This window comes from Pecten maximus, chromosome 4, assembly GCF_902652985.1.
Source record: "Pecten maximus chromosome 4, xPecMax1.1, whole genome shotgun sequence".
Lineage (NCBI taxonomy): Eukaryota > Metazoa > Mollusca > Bivalvia > Pectinida > Pectinidae > Pecten > Pecten maximus.
Window position 1 is genome coordinate 14,421,959 of NC_047018.1, and position 26,619 is coordinate 14,448,577.

Here is a 26,619-nt window from a genome sequence, read left to right on the forward strand (position 1 = left end):
GGCACAAATGTAAAGTCCTAGTCTACTCCCAAATTAGACTAAGCAGAGGGCACAAATATAAAGTCCTAGTCTACCCCCAAATTAGACTAAGCAGAGGGCACAAATGTAAAGTCCTAGTCTACCACAAATGTAAAGTCCTAGTCTACCCCTAAATTAGACTAAGCAGAGGGCACAAATGTAAAGCCCTAGTCTACACTTTGGTAGGACAAAGAGTCTGAACTACAAATCGTAGTAGTAGTGCCGTGAACATACAAATCCTATCTAAATGAAGTCTGTATCAACAGTAGGTAAATATAATGAGTATTAACTGTAAACTTACATAGGTCAGTTTGTTTACAGCATTGGCCTTCACTGCCATATTCTCCGTCCTCAACTCTTGTTTGATCTCGTCCAAACATTCTGCTACGTATTTACTCTGAAACAGACAAGTAAACAACATTATAATGGTGACATATAGTAGAACTATATGACAGACCTGGTCTGTTCCTTATCAGGATATTCTGATGTAAAATGGCAGCATCTTCATTGTTATACAAGTAAACAATTCTGAATCTTAATCTGCAAATAAAATAGTTTTCTTATCCATAGCCAAGACTATAAACAAATCTGTAAAAACTTTAAATGTGTTTTTTTCTGCGCAAGTCTCCAAAACATAATACATGTACTGGGAAGATATGTGTATTTTCAGTGCAAAAATGTGTCTACACCATGGTTTCCATGATGTGTGTTACATTAATCAACATCCCAATACAACATCACAGATACCAAGGCTGGTTTCTGCAACTTGATGCCATTCCATCATGTATATATATATAAACAGCCAATGAGTAAATCTCAAGCCAATTCATTGATTTCTTTTAAGTCAAGAAAGCTAACCAATCAAATGATTAAGACAGATGTGATGCTTTTGCTATTGTTTACAGACACTTATATATATATTTTCACCATTATGGGAAAACATATACATGTATACTTCATTGTAAAAATCTCTTTTGTGTTTTTCAGTGATCGATACAAACAGCAGAATATATTACTATTTTAACATCAGCGATGCCATTAACAAATACAGCAGGTGTGCACGCCTGGTTTACTGAGAACATGTTACCAGTTTTTGTTTGTTAAACACCAGAGGCAATATTTGAAAATTACATACACTATATGTTATATCCACATCACAAAATTTTATTTGAAGGAGATGTGATTTCATCAATTTTAAGTGGGTGAAAGTTCTGATATAAAATCGGCTACACTTTTGTAAAGTGAGTTGTTTGTAAGACTCTGATTCTTGAGTACATTGACATTTGAAGTAGAAAAGGATGGTGAGACTCGACTGGTGACTTGGCCATTGCTAGTGATGTGTTATACACGACAGTGTATACAGAAAGTGCATAGTGAGTCAGTGAATCCAGACAATTGAATGATAAACCTGAGGAATTGCCTTAGTGCTTCGTATACACTCCATTCTATGCAGCAATCTCATTACTTATTTGTCCTATCATACTGCAAGGTCCTGTCTAAATTCTGAAATTAACATTGAGCTGTGTAGCGAGTTTGCTTGGCCAGATTACCAATTTTCTCGGCTTCAATTCCAGTACGTGATGGATATCATGCTACAGGAGACATATTGACGACTTTCTAAGCATCATAAAACTACAGCATTACATCAGAGCTGACGGGATTTTGAAGGAAAATGATAACAAGAGACTCTGTAATGCTCAGTTGATTCTCAGTAGAATCAATCAGGCAGGGATGAAACACAACTGGCTATAACAAATTTATCACACTATGCATTTAATTGTCAGTCTCACACAAACAATTACATGATTCCAGTACAATTAATAAACCACCAGAAAAAAAACAAATGCCTGCTTCAAGACTTGATGGCACCCCTTAGAGTCTGTGGAGACAGAGATATGTCAATATTGTAACGTGTAAATGGAATACATCACTATGGTGTGCTACTGTGCTGGATTGATTACTATGATGTGCTACTGTACTGGATTGATAAACAAAATAATTCTGTTTTATCATACTGCAGGGTCTACAATCCTAATCAAATTACGTTTGTCAAGCTGGTCTTATCACGCACAGGGATGTAGCATATCAGACTGTTCCTGACCATAGCCCCATTTCACTATTTCTATCAAAGTCATCCAGAGTCACAACTGTACATCAGACAGTCCCCCTCAGGCAAGGTCTAGGCCATCTCACTATTTCACTATTTGTATCATGTACAAAGATAATACAGACTCCTAGTCCTCCAGAATCATGGATAATGATACATGTGACAACAGTGTCGAAGATAGTTCCACCTCGGGTCCATATATCTCACTCGGGTAACAAGAACTCCTACTCAGGCCCATCTCACAATCTCACTATTTCTATGAGGCCCATCTCGCTATTTCACTATTTCTACGAGGCCCATCTCGCTATCTCACTATTTCTATGAGGCCCATCTCGCTATCTCACTATTTCTATATGAGGCCCATCTCGCTATCTCACTATTTCTATGAGGCCCATCTCGCTATCTCACTTTTTCTATGAGGCCCATCTCGCTATCTCACTATTTCTATATGAGGCCCATCTCGCTATCTCACTATTTCTATGAGGCCCATCTCGCTATCTCACTATTTCTATATGAGGCCCATCTCGCTATCTCACTATTTCTATGAGGCCCATTTCGCTATCTCACTTTTTCTATGAGGCCCATCTCGCTATCCCACTATTTCTATGAGGCCCGTCTCACTTTCTCACTATTATTTTATTATATTTCTATGAGGCCCTAGGTACATATGACAACAGTATACCTGACAGACCCCCTCCAGGTCCATCCTATAGTTACTATCTATCACACTATTTCTATCACCTTGGTAATGCCAACACCTAGTCTGTTGCATGTGTCAACAGTAAAACAAAGTGTAATACAGGAAACCATACATGTGACCCCGTCTTTTTGTGACTATGTATCATTGATCACATCATCGTATCATAAGAAGGATGAACCTTCACACTACTACTGTAATTATGATTTTTTAAATGAAAATCATTAGCATGAGTATAATTGGAATAGAAGCCAACATATACTACCATCGACGCTATTGCATCGTTAGTGTGTTAAAGACACACACTAATCGGACATCTTTATAAATATTGTATGAAGCTAAAGTGCATGTTACATGTACACTTATAACAATGATATGCCATTTCTGTTAGCTCCATGGTACAATTAGCTGTAATATTGTACAGCTCCTGGCAAGTGTTAAGTATGCCTGAGTTTATAAATGGCCTAAGATACATAAGGCCATATTATCAATAAAAGTTTTATGTCAGTAATGAGTCCTGCTGTAAGTCATGTTCATGTAGATAGGATATTGACGTTGTACATATACTGTCATATAACCCATTGTAAATATTGTCATTTGAATGAAATGAGAGATGCATTGATGAGCTTGTATTTCTGTACCTTATACACTAGTACTGTATAACTCCTCATTTTGAAACTAATTGAATAAATTTCCCAAGCCCAAAACAGGTGGAATATAAAAAGTTCTGAATACTGGGCAATAATGTGTGTGACCCATATATGCCACTCCACCACCCCATGAACCTCCATGACAGATGGTGAAATAATCTTTGTCATATTTTAATAATTTTTTTAATTTGACAAAAACGGTACAGCCTGAAACAGATTTTCTGTTTTGATATACTGCATAAGTGTTGGATAATGCCCCTCAACTGTTACAAGAATCCCTGTGTACAATATCAGCATTCTAACAAGTACTCACAAATATAGATCCAAGCATAATACAAACCATTCATATTTCAGTTAAACGAGAGAATGCAGATCCTATTTATTGTGCATCATTGAATTTTATGTGTTTCTCCACTATATCTATCACAGACCTAGCGACTTCCAATCTGTAAATTGATAAAGGGACAGCTGTCGGTTCTAGAGGTGGCTTTACATCGCCATCACTGTGACCTTCACTCAATCATATAATACACAAAACAAGTTAACAATATAATCAATATGCTTCTGTAGTCAACCACCCATTATATCTCTCTTGGTCTAGAACACAATCAATATCAAAATAGCTTGTGGCCAAATGTTAAGGTCATATATGACATTCCACTTCCCAACATGTCATCAGGAACACCATGTCATTAATCCTGTGCTAGTATCTTAAAGATGCTACAGAGCCGATGGCCTATATACACTGCCTGTCATAGAAATGCTACGACGCTGCTAGCCTATATACTGCCTGTCATAGAAATGTTACAAAGATGATGGCCTATACACTGCCTGTCATAGAAATGCTACAATGCTGATGGCCTATATACTGCCTGTCATAGAAATGTTACAAAGATGATGGCCTATATACTGCCTGTCATAGAAATGTTACAAAGATGATGGCCTATACACTGCCTGTCATAGAAATGCTACAATGCTGATGGCCTATATACTGCCTGTAATAGAAATGCTACAATGCTGATGGCCTATATACTGCCTGTCATAGAAATGTTACAAAGATGATGGCCTATACACTGCCTGTCCTAGAAATGCTACAGAGCCGATGGCCTATATACACTGCCTGTCATAGAAATGCTACAGAGCCGACGGCCTATATACACTGCCTGTCATAGAAATGCTACAAAGCTGATGGCCTATACACTGCCTGTCATAGAAATGCTACAAAGCTGATGGCCTATACACTGCCTGTCATAGAAATGCTACAAAGCTGATGGCCTATACACTGCCTGTCATAGAAATGCTACAAAGATGATGGCCTATATACTGCCCGTCATAGAAATGTTACAAAGATGATGGCCTATACACTGCCTGTCATAGAAATGTTACAAAGCTGATGGCCTATACACTGCCTGTCATAGAAATGCTACAAAGCTGATGGCCTATACACTGCCTGTCATAGAAATGCTACAATGCTGATGGCCTATACACTGCCTGTCATAGAAATGCTACAAAGCTGATGGCCTATACACTGCCTGTCATAGAAATGCTACAATGCTGATGGCCTATACAATGCCTGTCATAGAAATGCTACAAAGCTGATGGCCTATACACTGCCCGTCATAGAAATGCTACAAAGCTGATGGCCTATACACTGCCTGTCATAGAAATGTTACAAAGATGATGGCCTATATACTGCCTGTCATAGAAATGTTACAAAGATGATGGCCTATACACTGCCCGTCATAGAAATGTTACAAAGATGATGGCCTATACACTGCCTGTCATAGAAATGCTACAAAGCTGATGGCCTATACACTGCCTGTCATAGAAATGTTACAAAGATGATGGCCTATATACTGCCTGTCATAGAAATGTTACAAAGCTGATGGCCTATATACTGCCTGTCATAGAAATGTTACAATGCTGATGGCCTATACACTGCCTGTCCTAGAAATGTTACAAAGCTGCTGGCCTATACACTGCCTGTCCTAGAAATGTTACAATGCTGATGGCCTATACACTGCCCGTCATAGAAATGCTACAAAGCTGATGGCCTATATACTGCCTGTCATAGAAATGCTACAAAGATGATGGCCTATACACTGCCCGTCATAGAAATGTTACAATGCTGATGGCCTATACACTGCCTGTCCTAGAAATGTTACAAATATGATGGCCTATATACTGCCTGTAATAGAAATGCATATAGTTGCAATCACTGTATAAAAACAATCTAATTAACACCAACAAATGAAACAAGAGGCCCATGGGCCTTAACGGTCACCTGAGTTTTAATATATTTTAGCACATTTGGCCCCCTGTGGTTATCAAGAAGAAGTGGTTCAAAGATTTTAGCATATTTGACCCGTGCCCTTGAATGAAGGTCAAGGTCATCCATTTGAACAAACTTGGTAGCCCTTCATCCCAGCATGATACAGACATAATATTGGGTCTCATGGTCTTTTGGTTATCAAGAAGTCGTTCAAAGATTTCAGTATATTTGACCCCTGTGACCTTGAATGAAGGTCAAGGTCATCAACTTGAACAAACTTGGTAGCCTTTCATCCCAGCATGCTACAGACCTAATATTAGTTCTGTGAGCCTTTTGGTTATCAAGAAGAAGTCATTCAAAGATTTTAGCATATTTGCCTCTGTGACCTTGAATGAAGGTCAAGGTCATCCATTTGAACATACTTGGTAGCCCTTCATCCCGTCATACTACATACCCAATATCAGGTCTCTGGGCCTGTTGGTAATTGAGAAGAAGTTGAAAATGTAAATTGTTTACACTACAATACCAGTTATAACAGTCTCTACTCAGTATACACTGATAATACACCTCCACTGTCATCATACACTACAATAACAGTTATTACAGTCTCTACTCAGTATACACTGATAATACACCTCCACTGTCATCATACACTGATAATACACCTCCACTGTCATCATACACTGATAATACACCTCCACTGTCACCATACACTACAATACCAGTCATTACAGTCTCTACTCTGTATACACTGATAATACACCTCCACTGTCATCATACACTACAATACCAGTCATTACAGTCTCTACTCAGTATACACTGATAATACACCTCCACTGTCATCATACACTACAATACCAGTCATTACAGTCTCTACTCAGTATACACTGATTATACACCTCCACTGTCATCATACACTACAATAACAGTTATTACAGTCTCTACTCAGTATACACTGATAATACACCCCACTGTCATTGTACACTGATAATACACCTCCACTGTCATCATACACTACAATAACAGTTATTACAGTCTCTACTCTGTATACACTGATAATACACCTCACTGTCATTGTACACTGATAATACACCTCCACTGTCATCATACACTACAATAACAGTTATTACAGTCTCTACTTTGTATACACTGATAATACACCCCACTGTCATTGTACACTGATAATACACCTCCACTGTCATCATACACTACAATACCAGTCATTACAGTCTCTACTTTGTATACACTGATAATACACCCCACTGTCATCATACACTGATAATACACCTCCACTGTCATCATACACTACAATACCAGTCATTACAGTCTCTACTCAGTATACACTGATAATACACCTCCACTGTCATCATACACTACAATAACAGTCATTACAGTCTCTACTCTGTATACACTGATAATACACCTCCACTGTCATCATACACTACAATACCAGTCATTACAGTCTCTACTCTGTATACACTGATAATACACATCCACTGTCACCATACACTACAATACCAGTCATTACAGTCTCTACTCTGTATACACTGATAATACACCTCCACTGTCATCATGCACTGATAATACACCTCCACTGTCATCATACACTGATAATACACCTCCACTGTCATCATACACTACGTACAATACCAGTCATTACAGTCTCTACTCAGTATACACTGATAATACACCTCCTCATCATACACTACAATAACAGTTATTACAGTCTCTACTCAGTATACACTGATAATACACCTCCACTGTCATCATACACTACAATACCAGTCATTACAGTCTCTACTCAGTATACACTGATAATACACCTCCACTGTCATCATACACTACAATACAAGTTATTGCAGTCTCTACTCAGTATACACTGATTATACACCTCCACTGTAGTGTGATCATCATACACTGATAATACACCTCCACTGTCATCATACACTACAATAACAGTTATTACAGTCTCTACTCAGTATACACTGATAATACACCTCCACTGTCATTATACACTACAATACCAGTCATTACAGTCTCTACTCAGTATACACTGATAATACACCTCCACTGTCATTATACACTGATAATACACCTCCACTGTCATCATACACTACAATACCAGTTATTACAGTCTCTACTCAGTATACACTGATAATACACCTCCACTGTCATCATACACTACAATAACAGTTATTACAGTCTCTACTCAGTATACACTGATAATACACCTCCACTGTCATTATACACTACAATACCAGTCATTACAGTCTCTACTCAGTATACACTGATAATACACCTCCATTGTCATCATACACTACAATAACAGTTATTACAGTCTCTACTCAGTATACACTGATAATACACCTCCACTGTCATCATACACTACAATAACAGTTATTACAGTCTCTACTCAGTATACACTGATAATACACCTCCACTGTCATCATACACTACAATAACAGTCATTACAGTCTCTACTCTGTATACACTGATAATACACCTCCACTGTCATTATACACTACAATACCAGTCATTACAGTCTCTACTCAGTATACACTGATAATACACCTCCATTGTCATCATACACTGATAATACACCTCCACTGTCATCATACACTGATAATACACCTCCACTGTCATCATACACTACAATAACAGTTATTACAGTCTCTACTCAGTATACACTGATAATACACCTCCACTGTCATCATACACTACAATAACAGTTATTACAGTCTCTACTCAGTATACACTGATAATACACCACCACTGTCATCATACACTGATAATACACCTCCACTGTCATCATACACTACAATACCAGTTATTACAGTCTCTACTCAGTATACACTGATAATACACCTCCACTGTCATCATACACTACAATACAAGTTATTACAGTCTCTACTCAGTATACACTGATAATACACCTCCACTGTCATCATACACTACAATACCAGTCATTACAGTCTCTACTCAGTATACACTGATAATACACCTCCATTGTCATCATACACTACAATAACAGTTATTACAGTCTCTACTCTGTATACACTGATAATACACCTCCACTGTCATCATACACTACAATAACAGTTATTACAGTCTCTACTCAGTATACACTGATAATACACCTCCACTGTCATCATACACTACAATAACAGTTATTACAGTCTCTACTCTGTATACACTGATAATACACCTCCACTGTCATCATACACTGATAATACACCTCCACTGTCATCATACACTGATAATACACATCCACTGTCACCATACACTACAATACCAGTCATTACAGTCTCTACTCTGTATACACTGATAATACACCTCCACTGTCATCATACACTGATAATACACCTCCACTGTCATCATACACTGATAATACACCTCCACTGTCACCATACACTACAATACCAGTCATTACAGTCTCTACTCTGTATACACTGATAATACACATCCACTGTCACCATACACTACAATACCAGTCATTACAGTCTCTACTCTGTATACACTGATAATACATCATACACTGATAATACACATCCACTGTCACCATACACTACAATACCAGTCATTACAGTCTCTACTCAGTATACACTGATAATACACCTCTACTGGCATCATACACTACAATACCAGTCATTACAGTCTCTACTCAGTATACACTGATAATACACCTCCACTGTCATCATACACTACAATACCAGTCATTACAGTCTCTACTCAGTATACACTGATAATACACCTCTACTGGCATCATACACTACAATACCAGTCATTACAGTCTCTACTCAGTATACACTGATAATACACCTCCACTGTCATCATACACTACAATTACAGTTATTACAGTCTCTACTCTGTATACACTGATAATACACCTCCACTGTCATCATACACTGATAATACACCTCCACTGTCATCATACACTGATAATACACATCCACTGTCACCATACACTACAATACCAGTCATTACAGTCTCTACTCAGTATACACTGATAATACACCTCCACTGTCATCATACACTGATAATACACATCCACTGTCACCATACACTACAATACCAGTCATTACAGTCTCTACTCTGTATACACTGATAATACACCTCCACTGTCATCATACACTGATAATACACATCCACTGTCACCATACACTACAATACCAGTCATTACAGTCTCTACTCTGTATACACTGATAATACACCTCCACTGTCATCATACACTGATAATACACCTCCACTGTCATCATACACTGATAATACACCTCCACTGTCACCATACACTACAATACCAGTCATTACAGTCTCTACTCTGTATACACTGATAATACACATCCACTGTCACCATACACTACAATACCAGTCATTACAGTCTCTACTCTGTATACACTGATAATACACATCCACTGTCACCATACACTACAATACCAGTCATTACAGTCTCTACTCAGTATACACTGATAATACACCTCTACTGGCATCATACACTACAATACCAGTCATTACAGTCTCTACTCAGTATACACTGATAATACACCTCCACTGTCATCATACACTACAATACCAGTCATTACAGTCTCTACTCAGTATACACTGATAATACACCTCTACTGGCATCATACACTACAATACCAGTCATTACAGTCTCTACTCAGTATACACTGATAATACACCTCCACTGGCATCATACACTACAATACCAGTCATTACAGTCTCTACTCAGTATACACTGATAATACACCTCCACTGGCATCATACACTACAATACCAGTCATTACAGTCTCTACTCAGTATACACTGATAATACACCACCACTGTCATCATACACTGATAATACACCTCTACTGGCATCATACACTACAATACCAGTCATTACAGTCTCTACTCAGTATACACTGATAATACACCTCTACTGTCATCATACACTACAATACCAGTCATTACAGTCTCTACTCAGTATACACTGATAATACACCTCCACTGGCATCATACACTACAATACCAGTCATTACAGTCTCTACTCAGTATACACTGATAATACACCTCTACTGTCATCATACACTACAATACCAGTCATTACAGTCTCTACTCAGTATACACTGATAATACACCTCCAGTCATCATACACTGATAATACACCTCCACTGTCATCATACACTGATAATACACCTCCACTGTCATCATTCACTACAATACCATTCATTGATAATACATCTAAAAGTCCCTACTTGGTATACATGTGTAAATCATTGGGCACCATGTTATAGTGGCAGTGAATTAATGCATGCATACAAATTAATTATAAGGGGAAATAACTAAGTGGCAATAAATAGCTGAATGAAATTCTGGAAACACATTATGTTTACATGATACATGTGTCATGACTGTTGTATGTTACATTAGCTATGAAGCCAGTCAGATCTTTAAGTGAACAACACAATATTTGACTACACAGGTGCTCTTTTTCTCAGGCCATTCCCTTTAAAATGTAAGAAAGAAATGAGATCATATTCTAACATCTATGATGTTATGAAACATAGATGCTTACCACATAATCTCTCAGATGTAAGTATTCCTTATTGTAAAACAAGCATATCAATAATCACTTTAAATCAGCTTTCATACCATAATATTTGTTTTTTAATTTTCATCCTATCATTCTACTTAGAGCATTGATATATTATCAAAAATATAACAATTTGAAATAAAGTAACAATTACATAAAATTTTATAAAATTTTGGAACAACCCATCATGAAAATCCAATGTATTTTGTTATTTTTTCCAGAAAACAAAAACTGGAATCATTCCATTCAATAATCAAAACAGTTAGAGTTGTTGGGTGCATCAAAAGGCTACAGTACATCTGACAGAAATATAAATTGATATATAGATGATATTGGATGTTTTCTCGTTTAATATAACATATATTTCACGAGTATGACAGAATATTGATATTTTCACGAGTGCGAAGCACGAGTGAAAAATATCGAAATATTCTGTCATACTCGTGAAATATATGTTATATCAAATGGGAAACTATTCAATTTTCTTTTTATTGCATTTCATAACTTAAAAACAAAATTAAAAACATTGGAAAATCAATAGTGTCAAAAAGCGCGGGAATCAGTAAAAATAATGATGTCATCTCTTTGTGACGTTACTCCACGTCAACTTGACGGTGCCATTTTGAAAGGACTGATCAACGTAATTTAAGTGTTTTCTGCTGTTATAGGAGAATCTATGCATGGATAGCTAACGTCAAGTGAGTATTTTGTCAAAAACTAGTCTGAAAATTTCAGAAAAACAGCAAAATAACAAATTTATCTATCTCCGCTTCGATTGGAAAAATGTCAAGTCTCAACTAGGTGAATACAAAGGTCCGCTCTGATTGGTCAAAAACAGAAAACTTATATATATATGTTCACTGCACAAGCTTATATTTTCACTGCTCATCGCTGCAGTGAAAATATAAGTTTTATTAGTTTGATAAATTTTTATATTTCACTTGCAAATACGCAATAAAGACAATTACAACAGGTAGTTCATATCTTAGCCTTCAGATCTATATACTAGTGTGCAAGATACTTCACCAATGTGTGCGATATCTACACCAATGTGTGGGATACTATATATATATAGCTACACCAGTTTGTGTGTGATAATACACCAATGTGTGGAATACTACAACAGTGTGTGTGATACTACACCAGTGTGTGTGATACTACACCAGTGTGTGTGATACTACACAAGTGTGTGTGATACTACACCAGTGTGTGTGATACTACACTAATGTGTGCGATACTACACCAATGTGTGTGCGATACTACAACCAATCGGTATTACCAGCCAGTTCAGCGATGTGTGTTATACTGTGGCAGTCCTGGCAGTATTGTATTGCCATGGAATAAATTCAACCAACAGTATTGCTGTACATAATGAACGGCACATATCCTTTGTTTTACACCCTCCCATACAACAAAACATTCATAATCCATACAATGATTATCTATTTGGTGCATTGATTGACAAGATCAGTTAGTGTGTATCTTTTTGTTTATTGTTCGTTATCGTCAAGACCCTTGGGGTATGTTTTTGACTCTTCAAAATCAGATTCGAATCTGGGCTTGAAGAAGCATGTCTATTTGGCGTGTGATTTGTTCAGAAATTCGAGAAATAGTGACTCGGCTTCTGAAATCGCTAAAAATCAAGGGTCAACTGGATGCCCATGATTATAATGACTGACCCGACAATATACGTGTATTCTTTTTTTTTCTGACAGAACCGGGCTTGTCTGACGAGCAGTACTTGTTGGATGTTTAATTATTTTATATAGTATGCCAATGCTCCTTGTCTGCATCTGCTTAAAATAATATAGTTTCGAACATCTACACAATACGCCCCTCGAGTTCACAAAGAGATAATGAAATACAATCGTTATCAGGGCTACTGTACACAAATTTCATGTGCAAAGCTTCATCGTGATATTGATTTGATCATTATGCCCACCTCTGTATCCTTATGATTCCTTATTCCGCGCACCAAATCTTGAAGATTTTTGTCGAGAACTCTTTCGAGTGTCCCTTTAACTTTCTTCAGCGCCATTTGTGGAGTGACAGGAGGGTAAATCACATGTAAACCATCAGAAGTGTGTTGACAGATACCCGCTTTCCTACCAGGAAATCCAAAATGGTGCTGATCTAAGTCATGTGAGATGTTGACGTGTGAGGATGCTCTAAAATAATAAACGGATTCCGGATTTTAAGAAGATATCATTAGGATTAATTATTTTCTCTATTTAATCAAGAAAAACTAGGGTGGGGACATATTAATAAATATTTAAAAACAAAACAAAACAAAAAACTATAAACTATGCATAACAGATTGTCTTATGATTATAAACGAGTATTATTAAGATTATGTTTTCTTTTATCTTTATTTGTTGCTGATTTACTATTCTACTGCACAGGACTGGTATTGTTTTCGATTTTTGGGGGTTTTCTTTTGGTGGAAAGCAGTGTACAAACTCGACAGTGAAGTATCTTTGGATATCAAAAATATAAATATGACCTTAGTGACCACGATGAATTGATCTATTTTTATCTGTATTTGTTACTCTGTCTTTGAAGATCGTACACTGTAGGTTTACTTCAAGTTTGAGCAGCATACACCCAGTGTTAACTTTTAATAAGATGAAGATAGGTTATTTACACATAATTTTTGTTCCTTGTGCAAATTTTGATATTTTTTGTTTTTCTGGATTGTCCGTGACCTTAGTTATAGCAGAGATTTGTGATATACACGTCTCTGGTTATAATCTATTATGGTTCTAAAAGTGTTCTGAAGTCTGATAACTCCAATTTCATCCAGAAAAATGCAAAATGATGCGCACAGGGAATCTAAATATAGATCAAATCAATAACATCCTCAAGGAAACGGGACTACTAGTCATCAATGTCACAACAGACAAAAATTATCAATTGATAAACTTGAAGGTGATTAAAGGTAACTCAATAAATTGAATTTTACAGAGAACAATAGAATAAATGAGTCTGGATAATTTTAGTTGCTGTACACAGCTTTGGTTAGACCATATATATTCAGTATGCGAATCAAGTCTGGAATCCTCATCTCGAAAAACACACTACATCGATAGAAAATGTTCCACGCCGAGCAACAAAAGAAATACCTGGGCTGAAGAACTTACAGTCAAGTTCCGAAAGATTACAAAAACTGAATCCGCCAACACTGGCATGTATTTGATTTAAACATATTTTATTTGTCATTTACAATGTGTTACAAAGGGATTGGGCACAAGTTTTCCAACTTATATTAAGCCCTCTCCCGATACAATTTTACATTGAGAAAAAATTCACATGATGGTAGTTTTATTTACATATTTACAATCTAATTTTATAAGAAATAGAGAGAAAGAGAGAGAGAGACAGAAGGGGAGGGAGACGGAGAGAAAGGGGAAGAGAGGGGGAGTTGGAGGGGGGAAGGAAGAGAGAGACAGAAAGAGATTTTATAAGATATTGATACAAATAATCTTATATATATGGGATATACATGTATATCTAAATACTTCAAAAAGACAAATAGTTTTGTGGTAGACCTAAGCGGACTCGGGCAACAATCACTTTGGTACACAATTCGACTTTCCTTTCGTTCAAACTTGTCTAATGTCTATGATAATCCATGCCAGTGGTGTCTTCCTCCTTTTCTTTTCTGGTCCTTCATTTATAACATTTCACACACACCCGAATGTCACCCGAGTCCGCAAAGACAAAAATACAATGTACATTAATTTCCAATTAAGATATTTTTAAAATCTATTTGTATTTTTAATAAATAAACTGGCATGTAGGAGATCACATGGCGATATGATAGAGGTCTACAAAATGCTGGGTTTAGTGGCAGATATTTTTGAATTCAGGGATGATGGTCTCAAAATCTATAAAATAAAAACGTTACTGATGAAATGTTAGAAAATATTCGTTTACCGGAAAACTGTATGTATTGAGCGCTCTCGTGTCAAATGTAGTAAATGCAAACACTGTCAAAGCAATTGAATATAAGTTAGACGAACACTATAAATGCACATTGCACGTGTTTCCTAATAAAATTATAATTATACCCAGAGAATTTTAGTATATAGGTCTCTGGTTATACCTATATATCAAAAATACTTTTCCTATGTTTTGATAAAAGTAGAAGTTATGACCATATTTCTGTAGTTGTTTAGATAACTGTCCATATTTCTGTAGTTTTGTTTAGATAACTGTCAATATTTCTGTAGTTGTTTAGATAACTAATTTCTCCTTTACCTTCATAATGAACGGTGGCCGTCAGGAATTTCCCCTCGAAAGTATAAGTTTATCTTATTTTCGGAATTCTGGACACGGAATAGTTTTATTTTTAATTTCCCATATTGATTTCCTTTCACGCATGCGCTTCTACAATAATTGCGACCACGCGAACTAAACAAAACGCCGGGAAACGTTTACAGTACTCGACGGAAATTATTTGTTGTATGCTGAATATTTACAAACTATAGCCCAATGGGATTCACACTTAGTACAAGCTATATAACTAAATCTTAAAAGCTGACAAAATGGTCAAGTTAACTGCAGAATTAATAGAACAATCTGCTCAATACACCAACCCGGTCAGGGACCGCGAATTGGATTTGAGAGGTAACTTCCGGAAAAATCATAACGGTTGAGATTAGGATGTAGATGTATCATTTATGCACATGTGAATGGTCATTGAAGTCTTTTTGTTGATTTTTCTGTTTTATATGAGGAATTTGACGTTCTTTGTGTGAGATAGTTGTATCAACAAACCGGTACAATATTGAAGCCCTCCCTGGAACAGAAGTTCAGAACGTGTACAATAGTCTAGACCCAAGTGACAATCACCCAGAACTAAATATATTAACCATAAAATAACCTTGGAATTAAAACAAAGACTTTATTGTATTGGTGTTACAGCCCCAGACATCAGGGAGTCAGTTTATTTGGCTATGTATACATGAAATGATTAAAATGTTATGTTTATACTGACCCACATAATTTTTAATCGTTTCATGTAAACATTATTATTGCAATATGCTCCTGTGATACATCCACCATTATCATATGTCATATGAAACCTGATCCCCACATAAATAACTTGAAATGTGCTGTATTTGGAGACAATTTATTCAAATAACCATATAACTTCAATAAAAAAGTTACATATTATAGATACTTGTTTTGTTCTCAAGAATGACCATTTACTTCAATAAAAAGTTATATATTATAGATACATGTTTTGTTCTTAAGAATGACATTTGATTAGAATTATAACATGAATGGTTGTGAATAGTTGCGCTGTATTTTATTTGTTTCCTTACTACAATTGCCCACAACAAATCTGGTTATAATTATTACATGTTTTATAGCATACATAGTGACGGCTGACTTCTAGCTTCGTACTACGAGGGAATTTCCCTTTGTGTCAATCGGTATAGAGCCAGACTGCTAATATTTGTAATGAAAGTTGACTGTACTACTCAAATACATGAATATTTCCCTAATTATTAAATATTTATACTTTCAGGCTACAAAATACCTGTCATTGAAAATCTTGGAGCGACATTAGTAAGTTGAATAAAATTTGTCAAGCTCGGTTTGTAAGTGTCTTTTTGTCAGGTTGAAAAGGAATGTACTGTACTTATTTCCAGAATTGGTTATACCCTGTGTCAAGCTCTTAAGATTTTATTATTAAAAATTATATTCATCTTGTCTCAAATATAGCCTGTTGTTAACTTGTTATGTTATATTCTCATGTTATAAATAGATAATATTCTAATAAGTTATGGAATGGTAGCACTATAAAATAATCTGTGACCTGTTCTAAAAATCACAATTACTGTAAAACGAAAAGAAATGATCAAAAGCAATTCATTTTCATTTTAGGATCAGTTTGATACGATAGACTTCTCTGATAATGATATTAGGAAGTTGGACGGATTCCCGCTACTTCGGCGCCTTAAATGTTTGCTCTTTAATAATAACAGGATTGTGTGAGTATTGAATTTTGTGTGTGTATTTATATTTCAACAAATGTAAAAATAATATTTATGCATTTTGGTTTTGATGTGGGGTTTTTTTTTGCATTTTTTGAGGTAATTGAATTTTTATTTATAAGTACTTAAGTATGTTTTCCTAAATGTTTGTAGGCGAATATCGGAGGGTATTGAAGAATGTCTTCCCAGTTTAGAATCTATCATTCTAACCAATAACAATATGCAAGAACTGGGAGACCTGGATGTCCTTTCTTCCATTAAAACTTTAAAGTTTCTTAGGTAAGTATACATCACAATATGATTTTAAACTATTCTAATCACCTTTTTTCTGTCCCTGTGTCTGAAAACAATTTGCATTTTTAACTCCTCAAAAAACCCTGAACCAATTTTAATGAAATTGTTTAGAAACCTTTCATAGCCAAATGTCAACCAAAATTGTGAATTATACGGTCCTAATCCCCCAGGGTGCTTTTAATTTAAAAGAGCTTGATAGTTTTCTCTAGTTATGTGACCATTCATTGCTTGAGGTGGGATATTTTAACATGAATTACGAAGAGAATACGGAAATGACTTAGATTTTTGATAGATTTAAAAACACTACTTATTTTTTCAGGGAATAACAAGGAATTTCAAGTTTTTTTTCTCAAGCATGTGATTAAGATATTTGCTGTGGAAGTATTTCTGTATTTTCTTGCATTCCATGTGACACAATCAATGTTTTATATCAAAGTTTTATCTTAAGACTATTGTCAAAGTTCATAGAAATATACATTCTGTGGCTATTTAATGGCTATATCAAAAAAATAAGTTGCAAGTTACATTATACCAAAATATTTTTTGAACATGAAATGTGTTTTTGTTTTCATTGAAGTTAAGGTTCTTGATTATAGTCAACGGTTAATGTGGTCAACCTCGGTATTAAGACCACCCTGCTTTTAAGACCACTTTCACTCGGTGAATAAGGTGGTCTTAATAGAGAAATTTCACTGTAGTTATAGTTTGTTGATTTGTCATTGGAAATAATTCAAACTCGTTTGGGATTATCATTGGAATTGCAGATTGATAGTATGTACATACTGGACTGACTGACCCAAGGGGCTTATGGCCTTCTTCTTAACAACCAGATATGGTAAAATAAAATACTTGTCACAGATGAATTGGTCTTAAAATGCTTTATCAAAATTGTAAATATCATGACCCCATGATCTCGTATTTCCCCTTTGTGAAGGGGTTAAAATTTGCTATATTTTATAAGGGGAAATCAAATATTTGAGCATCATTTGTTGATTTGCCATTGGAAATTAATCAAAACTTAGTTAGAATTATCAGATATTATGATAATGCACATATTGGGTCAAATTACCATGATGAGTTACAACTTTGTAATGAAAGTTAGAAACCCGTCAGGTGTCATAAAAAGTGGATGACTGGCCATGGTTCCATCCATGTCTTTTTCCCCAGTCAGTTTGTATTAGAACTCATGTTCGTTAGGCCCATGGGTCCCTTGTTCTAACACATTAAAATCATTGAACATCAACTTTACGCCTTCATATAATGAAACTTGTTTATAATGATTCATTGGTGTCTTTTTACTCCAGCTTACTGAGGAATCCTGTTACCACAAAAAAGCAGTATAGACTGTACTTAGTACACAAGGTTCCACAGCTACGAGTGCTAGACTTTCAAAGAATCAAACAAAAGGTAGGTACATTGATTGTGAACAGGACTTTATGATGACCAGTTACATGATTTAGATTTTGTGCTTTCTTTTAAGAAATGAAAGAAAGAAAATTAAATTCTGCTCTAACATTGTAAGACTGTAATAGGTCAGTAGTGGTGGAGAAAAGATCATTTGTAGAAGGTATTCTTTATTATGAGAACTGCTCACCATGTTATTATGGTTTAAATGCCGCATGAAAGGAATTTTGGGGTCACCTGAGACTGTTGTCCGTCGTGTGTCGTCTGCTTGTAAATAAATTACATTTTCAACTTCTCAGAAACTTCTGAACCAATTTCAATGAAGCTTTGCTGAAAATGTCCTTGGCCAAAGATCAACCAAAATTGTGAATTATATATATGATTTCCATCTCCCAGGGGCTTGAGGTGAGACAAAAAGTGTCAAATCAACTCAAATTTCTAAAATCTTCTCAAGATCCAGAAATGGTAAAATCAAATACTCTGTATGGATAAAATGGTCTTCAGTACTTTACAAAAATTGTGAATCGCATTACTCTGGGGTCTCAAGTTTCCCCTGAGAAGGGAATAAAATTTACTAAACTTTATACAGAAAAATCACATTTTTGAGCAGTTTGGGGTGGTAGTCTGATTGTAAGCACATGTTGACCCTGATTGACCCTCAGGGGATGATGTTCTGAATAGCGATATATTGCATGAGTGTGAAGTAAAGCAAAACTTAATGTACTGGTATATGGCAATTAATAGGAAAAATTTTTTTTCTACTTTGTATTAATTTATTCTATTTTTTCCTTTTTTTCCTTTGAATTTTCCAGGAACGTGAAGCAGCAGCTAAGATGTTTAAGGGAAAGAAAGGACAGGCTTTGGCTCAAGAGGTAGGAAAGCGAAGCAAGACATTCACAGCGGGAGAAAAATTGACAGAAAAACGTGCACCCACAGGACCCTCTAAAGAAGATGTTGAACTAATCAAGGTAAACTTGAGTTAGATGTAACCATACTCTGGTGAGCATTGAGGATGGGGACTTTTACTTTATCCAAACTTAGTAAAGGGGAGGGAGTATGTAGCAATCACTTTGTGTGTCTGTGCAAAGGTTGTGTAGAAGATAACTCATAGACAGATTCACAGTATTCACACCATAAAATCCCCCATCATATTCCACCCCTTGATAAGGTTTTTGGTGTTATTGTCAATGTTATTGGTCAAAGGTCTCATGAACTCCTTGACAGATTAATTGATGAAGAAGGGGTATATCTATGTGAGCGTCCTCTCACTTCGTTTATATTGTACAACAGATAAACATACGTTGATAATTTTTTCCACAGACTGCCATTACACAAGCTGCTACATTGGAGGAGGTGGAGAGACTTAACCAGATGTTAAAGACGGGCATCATTCCAGGTCGGGAACTGAAACGACTCCGAGGTAAGAATTGCCATGATTTATTGAAGGGCAGATTTGAATACTTACAACAGCAGAATAAGAATCGTTGATGGACCTCTTGGTGGTAGCTCCTGGTTCCTCACTGTACCAACTCTGTCAGTGGCCCCTCCTTTCATAACATATCTGAATAGTAGGAAAAACCGGGGGGATGGGAGATTCAATGCCCCCTGTAGATCTAGTTCATTTGAGTCCTGTCTTGCCCGGTCTCTGGATCTGCATGTATGAATTAATCAACTTTTCATGTCTCATGTTATCATATTTTGGTTTTCTACTTTTCAGTTTTGTAGCTCTTTTTTGAGACATTAGAGTTGCTTCATTGGTTTGAAATGTATTATATTTCAAATTTCATTATAAAATTAAAAAATTAATATTTTCTCATTCAACATGCATATCAGGGATTGAAGGCAAACCTAAATTTTATATTTAACTTCTTGAAAAGGAAAAGGAAGATAATAGATTTTATCATATGACTGTGATTTTCCCTCTTTCCTGATTGGTAAAATTCTAAATATTCTCACTTTGCTCAAATATAATATCAAACCCGAATCCGCGCTACAGGGTGCTTTAACAATCCAACTACTCAAGTTTGTACCCAAATATAGTAACAAGGACTTTCCAACAAGCTGTGATGTGAAAAAATGTATGCTTACATATACTGTATGTTATGCGCTCTGACTGGGCTATCGCAGCCTCCTTCACCTTTATAGACATAATATCAATGTCACTATTATCAATGTTTCCTCATTTGATATTTCTTTTCATCATTTCTGTACGAGTTGGTGTGCATTGTAAAGAAGATATTCACTTATTTGTCATATTTCTGTCGAGGCCTTGTTATATTGGCATGGCAATGTTTGATGTATGCTGTTGATATGTAAGAAATGTTTGTTTTTCCCAGGAGATGCAGTAGAAGAAGAGGAGGAGATGGACGTGACGAATGGAACGTGATAGAGCTACCAGTACTAGGGAATTAAATGTAACCCTTTTCTCTGTTTTAAAGATATAACCAAGATGATGGCCATATATATTGTCTGTCAGATTTACCATAACTTTTCATTAACAATGCCTGATGTATGTAATCAAATCCGATTTGATATTGAGCTTAAACGATATACACCTTTATATGGGAAAATACTTCATTAATTCAGGCTGGCCTTATGTGATACTATTGCTTTTGAAATGGTTGCAGTATCATTGGAGAACAAAAACAGTATGCTTATTGAAGTGATGCCATCATTTGATTTTATTCTCTTTTCTTGTTTTCAGCTTTGTGGCGCCTGTCAATGGCTCCCATCATATTTGATTATTGACTAATACAGTCACCCTTTACATCATAAATAAGGCTTACTACTGACTTGCGTTTTGTATCCTGGGGAGAAGTCATTATTTGATATCTTTCAAAATCATAAAATTAGTATAAAGCAGTCTGTTGTACATGAACTCAGATTACCTTCTGTTGACTTAACAGCAGACTGACAGTTCAAGTGTTTACTCTAGCAATTATGGGAAATTGCCACTTGACGGAAGTTAGGAATTTCATATGCAGCAAAAGTTTGAAATCGGTTGGAAAATTGGGCTGATAGATTGCTGGGTTTGTGATGACTAGGAAAAACGAACAGCCTAGTACACAAATGGGAATGTAGTCTGTATAATAAACACTATCCTGTACCTGTTAGATAGATGACATTTTCACAAGTACACTATGGATGAGACGAGTACCAAACTTGTCTAACTCTGAATTACTCCAAATTTATATTTTAACATTTTGCTCTGCAACTGAATCCTTCACAAAGTTGGATGAACTGTTGAACTTGAATTCTGTAGATGGCTCACTGTGTGTTTTTGCTCAAATTGATTTTTGTTTACGGACAAGTCTTCAAAAGGTTGTTTCAAACAGGTGATACCTTTTTGTTCAGGATTGGTCCTGAATGATGTTGGAGTAAATGGCAGGGCATTTATATTTTCTGCTTCACCTCCTGCACAGAAATCCAGAATATATTTCATGGAAATAGGTGTTGATAATTGCAAATATGAAAGCATTCACTGTCAAAATAAGATACATATTCAAAAGGATGTTTGAATTTGATGTGAGAAGGTAATTCTTTGTGTTACATGGATAAATCTTGATAAAAGAAAGATTTGAAATCGCACCTTGAATTCAACCTAAACAGTTGTCCAACTTAGCAAATTCAAAGTTCTAACAGCAGGTAAATGTTTTATTATAGATTTGGAATATTTCTGAGTTAGACTTTGTCTCGGTCAGAGTGTACTTTAGTGTTTTGTATTGTAGTATAATGTATAAGCCTATCTTCTGTGACTGCATCTTCAAAAGAACATAAAGCGGGTACACAACAGTGATATATAGGCAGGGAAAACATGGAGATTTACAGCATTTTCAGTTTGTGATGAATGTTCAATAACATGTTTCTGTTTTTTTCTCTATTTCCAGGGAAAGAAGAATAAAGATTACCTGTTACTTGTACTGCACACTATGGCCAACCCAATCATACATCTGTCATTTCTGGTTATCAATTAGTTGGGAATGCATTACGTTGCAGTTAAAAAGAATATTTTAATTTCTGACACTTACTTGAAATGCATTAGATAGCAACCTTGATGTAGGTGTTAGACACCGGAATCCATTTACAGTTTTGTCATTGAAATAGCCACTCATTGTAGGAAAATCATCCATTCCCCTATCACAGATCATATCTTCATGATTATTGTATATTTTGTGTATTGATGTCAGTATCAGTGTTTACACTGGTAAGAACTGGTTACTACTACTGAGATTTGAGAATGTATGTCGGGTATTGTGACTGATCAAGAACTTATAGCAGAAAGCCTGTCAGGCAAATGGAAGAACCCACAGACTTAATTGACAAAGTGTTGTTCCATGGAGCATGAAGGCATACTGCTACAGATACTACTACTTTGTTCTGGTCACCAAAGTGTCAGTATGGTCATCATTCTGTACATGATTATCTTTAAAAAAAATGATTTAAAAAAAATGATTTAGTCAATATTGTATGTGTTTGACACGCCTGTAGATCTATTTTATGGTAAAAAAATACCTGTTTGGAAAAGTTTCTGCACAGAAAGCGATTAAGATACAGAGTTATTTCCCTTATATCGACAAAACAGAATGATTTGATTTTAAAAGAGTAACTCCCCTTTGTTTGTAAATTTGGCATGATTTCTAATTGTAATACGCATCATACTGTATATTTGAAATAAAGGTTGAGAGGCTTTGTAATAAAGTCTTGAGTGTTGATTTATTTTTCAATAACCTCCATGAACTGGGACAAAGTCAAATACCTTTTTAAGAAAATGTCTAAACATTTCTTGTTATCACTATTTCTCCGGAACAGCTGATGGGATATTCTTGAAACTTACGAAATAAGGACACATTTTGAACTCTGATGGCACGATGGTTGTTAGCAGCTATGTTGGATTTTGACATCCATTGTAATATTTTTGAAGAACTTATATATGCTTTTCGTGAACTTACTGAGACTTGTATGTTCATTGTGAACCCTTGTTGTAAATGCCTTATTTCAATCTTGAATGAATATGGTTGCAACTTTTCACAAACCTGGTATTGCATTTGTTATGCTGCTTCTAAAAATTCCTGATGAGGTAGTCGTTTCAAGTCGCCGTACGTATGGTGGTCGTCTTTCCACAAGCAATCGTTGTTATTGCTATTTCTTAAGGAGTACTTTAAGGATATTTCTCAAACTAGATGTTTAGGTTCCCTTGATTTGGTCACTAGTTCTGCCCCATTCAGTTTTGAATCTGATCGGAGGTAACAAAATTGCTGACGGGTGGCCATCTTTGGTTTTGACGGATGAAGTTTGTTATCACTAATTCACAACTAGATACAGGATCCACTTGACTTTGTCCTTATTTGTGCATATTCAATACTAGATACAAAACTTTCGGAATCTCTGGATGTGCACTGAATACTGTTTTTTGCCACTCTAAATGACGAGAGATGATCTGCCAATATTGTTGGGGCTTTTAAAGAGTTACTTTAAATGAAAAATGGGATGACATTTCAGATTTCTGCGATCTCTGAATAGTGTTTTTAAAAATTTTCTAACGAGGAAAGTTGTATTGAAACGGGAGGTTAATAAGTGAAACAAAGGGAAGTAACTCTGATGGATTAGGTATGAAGGCAAACAATTATAGTTAATTAGTAGAAAGCAATCGGTTGGTAATATAATAGGCATCTTGGGCAATATAATGATAGTCATATTTGGCAACATAGCTAAATCAATTGGTTAATATAATAAAAGCAACATAAAACAACTAAGTTTGCTTTATGCAAGGAAGGCCATATTTGGCAATAAAATGAAAGCCGTCTAATGTAATATAATAGAATCTCTAACCAGAGACATATATATATGTCCCTGCTCTAACCAAGCAAAATCATCTAGGACAACGTTAGTCAAGTCTTATTCCATAACACAAGGCAAGCCATTTTTTAGCAAGACAAGGCTGGACAACATTTTAAAATTGTGGTTAACAGATATTATGGACAACATAAGAAATTGAGGATTACTTTAGATATTGTGGAAAACATTTGAAATTATAGATAACATTTGAAATTATAGATAACATTTAACATAATGGACAACATTAGACGTTGTGGATTACATTACACATCGTAGGTAGGTAACATTACACATTGTCGACAACATTACACATTGTGGATAACGGACCATTACACATTGTGGATAACATTACACGTGGATAATATCACACATTGTGGATAACAGACGTTGTGGACAACATTACACATTTTGGACAACATTAAACATTGTGGACAACAGTAGGCATTGTAGATAACATCACACATTGTGGATTACATAAGACACTGGACAACATGAGATATTGTGGACATTAGACGTTATGGACAACATTTGAAATTGCGGATAATTTTATACATTATCGATACCATTAGCCATTGTGGACAACATTAGACAGTATGGATTACACTAGACATTTTGGATTACATTACACATTGTGGACAACATTACACATTGTGGACATTAGACTGACGTTATGGACAACATGAAACTGCGATAACTTTATACATTATCGACAACATTAGCCATTGTGGACAACACGAGACAGTATGGATTACACCAGACATTTGAGATTACATTACACATTGTTGACTTAATTTATTATTAGACATAGTTTATCCTCTACTAATTTCAGGATATTAACGTGAATGTGTTCATCCCCTATACATCCCGAATTGTGTCCTCTGTAATAATTATCTTGTATTTTTGTCCTCTGTACTAATTATCCCGTATTTCTGTCCTCTGTAATTATTATCCCGTATTTTTATCCTCTGTACTAATTATCCCGTGTTTTTATCCTTTACTAATAATCCCGTATTTTTGTCCTCTGTTCTAATAATCCCGTATTTTTGTCCTCTGTAATAATAATCCCGTATTTTTGTCCTCTGTAATAATAATCCCGTATTTTTGTCCTCTGTACTAATTATCCCGTATTTTTGTCCTCTGTAATAATTATCCCGTTTTTTTGTCCTCTGTAATAACTATCCTGTATTTTTGTCCTCTGTACTAATTATCCCGTATTTCTGTCCTCTGTAATAATTATCCTGTATATTTGTCCTCTGTACTGATTACCTCGTATTTTTGTCCTGTGTACTAATTACATGTATCCCGTATTTTTGTCCTCTGTAAAAACTATCCCGTATTTTTGTCCTCTGTAATAACTATCCTGTATTTTTGTCCTCTGTAATAATTATCCCATATTTTTGTCCTCTGTACTAATTATCCCGTGTTTTTGTCCTCTGTAATAATTATCCCGTGTTTTTGTCCTCTGTAATAATTATCCCGTAGTTTTGTCCTCTGTACTAATTGTCCCGTATTTTTGTCCTCTGTAATAATTATCCCGTATTTTGTCCTCTGTACTAATTACCCCGTATTTTTGTCCACTGTAATAATTGTCCCGTATTTTTGTCCTCTGTACTAATTGTCCCGTATTTTTGTCCTCTGTAATAATTATCCCGTATTTTTGTCCTCTGTAATAATTATCCCGTATTTTTGTCCTCTGTACTAATTATCCCGTATTTTGTCCTCAGTACTAATTATCCTGTATTTCTCTTCTCTGTACTGATTAGCC

At 35.6% G+C, this 26,619-nt stretch overlaps 2 protein-coding genes across 4 annotated transcripts in view; one reads left to right on the top strand and one right to left on the bottom strand.

The window, feature by feature from the left end:
• Nucleotides 1-13,475, bottom strand: part of LOC117325320 (AP-3 complex subunit delta-1-like) — a 56,302-nt gene extending 42,827 nt beyond the window's left edge. For 2 of the 3 annotated variants that reach the window (XM_033881451.1, XM_033881450.1), the window contains exons 1-2: nucleotides 13,259-13,474; nucleotides 320-415 (exon numbers count right to left, since the gene is read on the bottom strand). In XM_033881451.1, the coding sequence (XP_033737342.1) occupies nucleotides 320-415; nucleotides 13,259-13,354 (192 nt within the window). In that variant the 5' untranslated portion in view covers nucleotides 13,355-13,474. Of the gene's footprint in view, nucleotides 1-319; nucleotides 416-13,258 lie in introns of all 3 variants that reach the window. The other variant, XM_033881449.1, reaches the window with a different exon arrangement.
• Nucleotides 13,476-15,700: 2,225 nt separating this feature from the next.
• LOC117325321 (U2 small nuclear ribonucleoprotein A'-like) lies at nucleotides 15,701-23,718 on the top strand. Its single transcript, XM_033881453.1, has 9 exons — nucleotides 15,701-15,945; nucleotides 16,853-16,893; nucleotides 17,212-17,318; nucleotides 17,475-17,600; nucleotides 18,920-19,022; nucleotides 19,832-19,987; nucleotides 20,340-20,439; nucleotides 21,356-21,433; nucleotides 22,907-23,718. The coding sequence occupies exons 1-8, from the start codon at nucleotides 15,864-15,866 to the stop codon at nucleotides 21,403-21,405; spliced, it is 765 nt and encodes a 254-aa protein (XP_033737344.1). The 5' UTR covers nucleotides 15,701-15,863; the 3' UTR covers nucleotides 21,406-21,433; nucleotides 22,907-23,718.
• The last annotated feature ends 2,901 nt before the right edge of the window (nucleotides 23,719-26,619 follow it).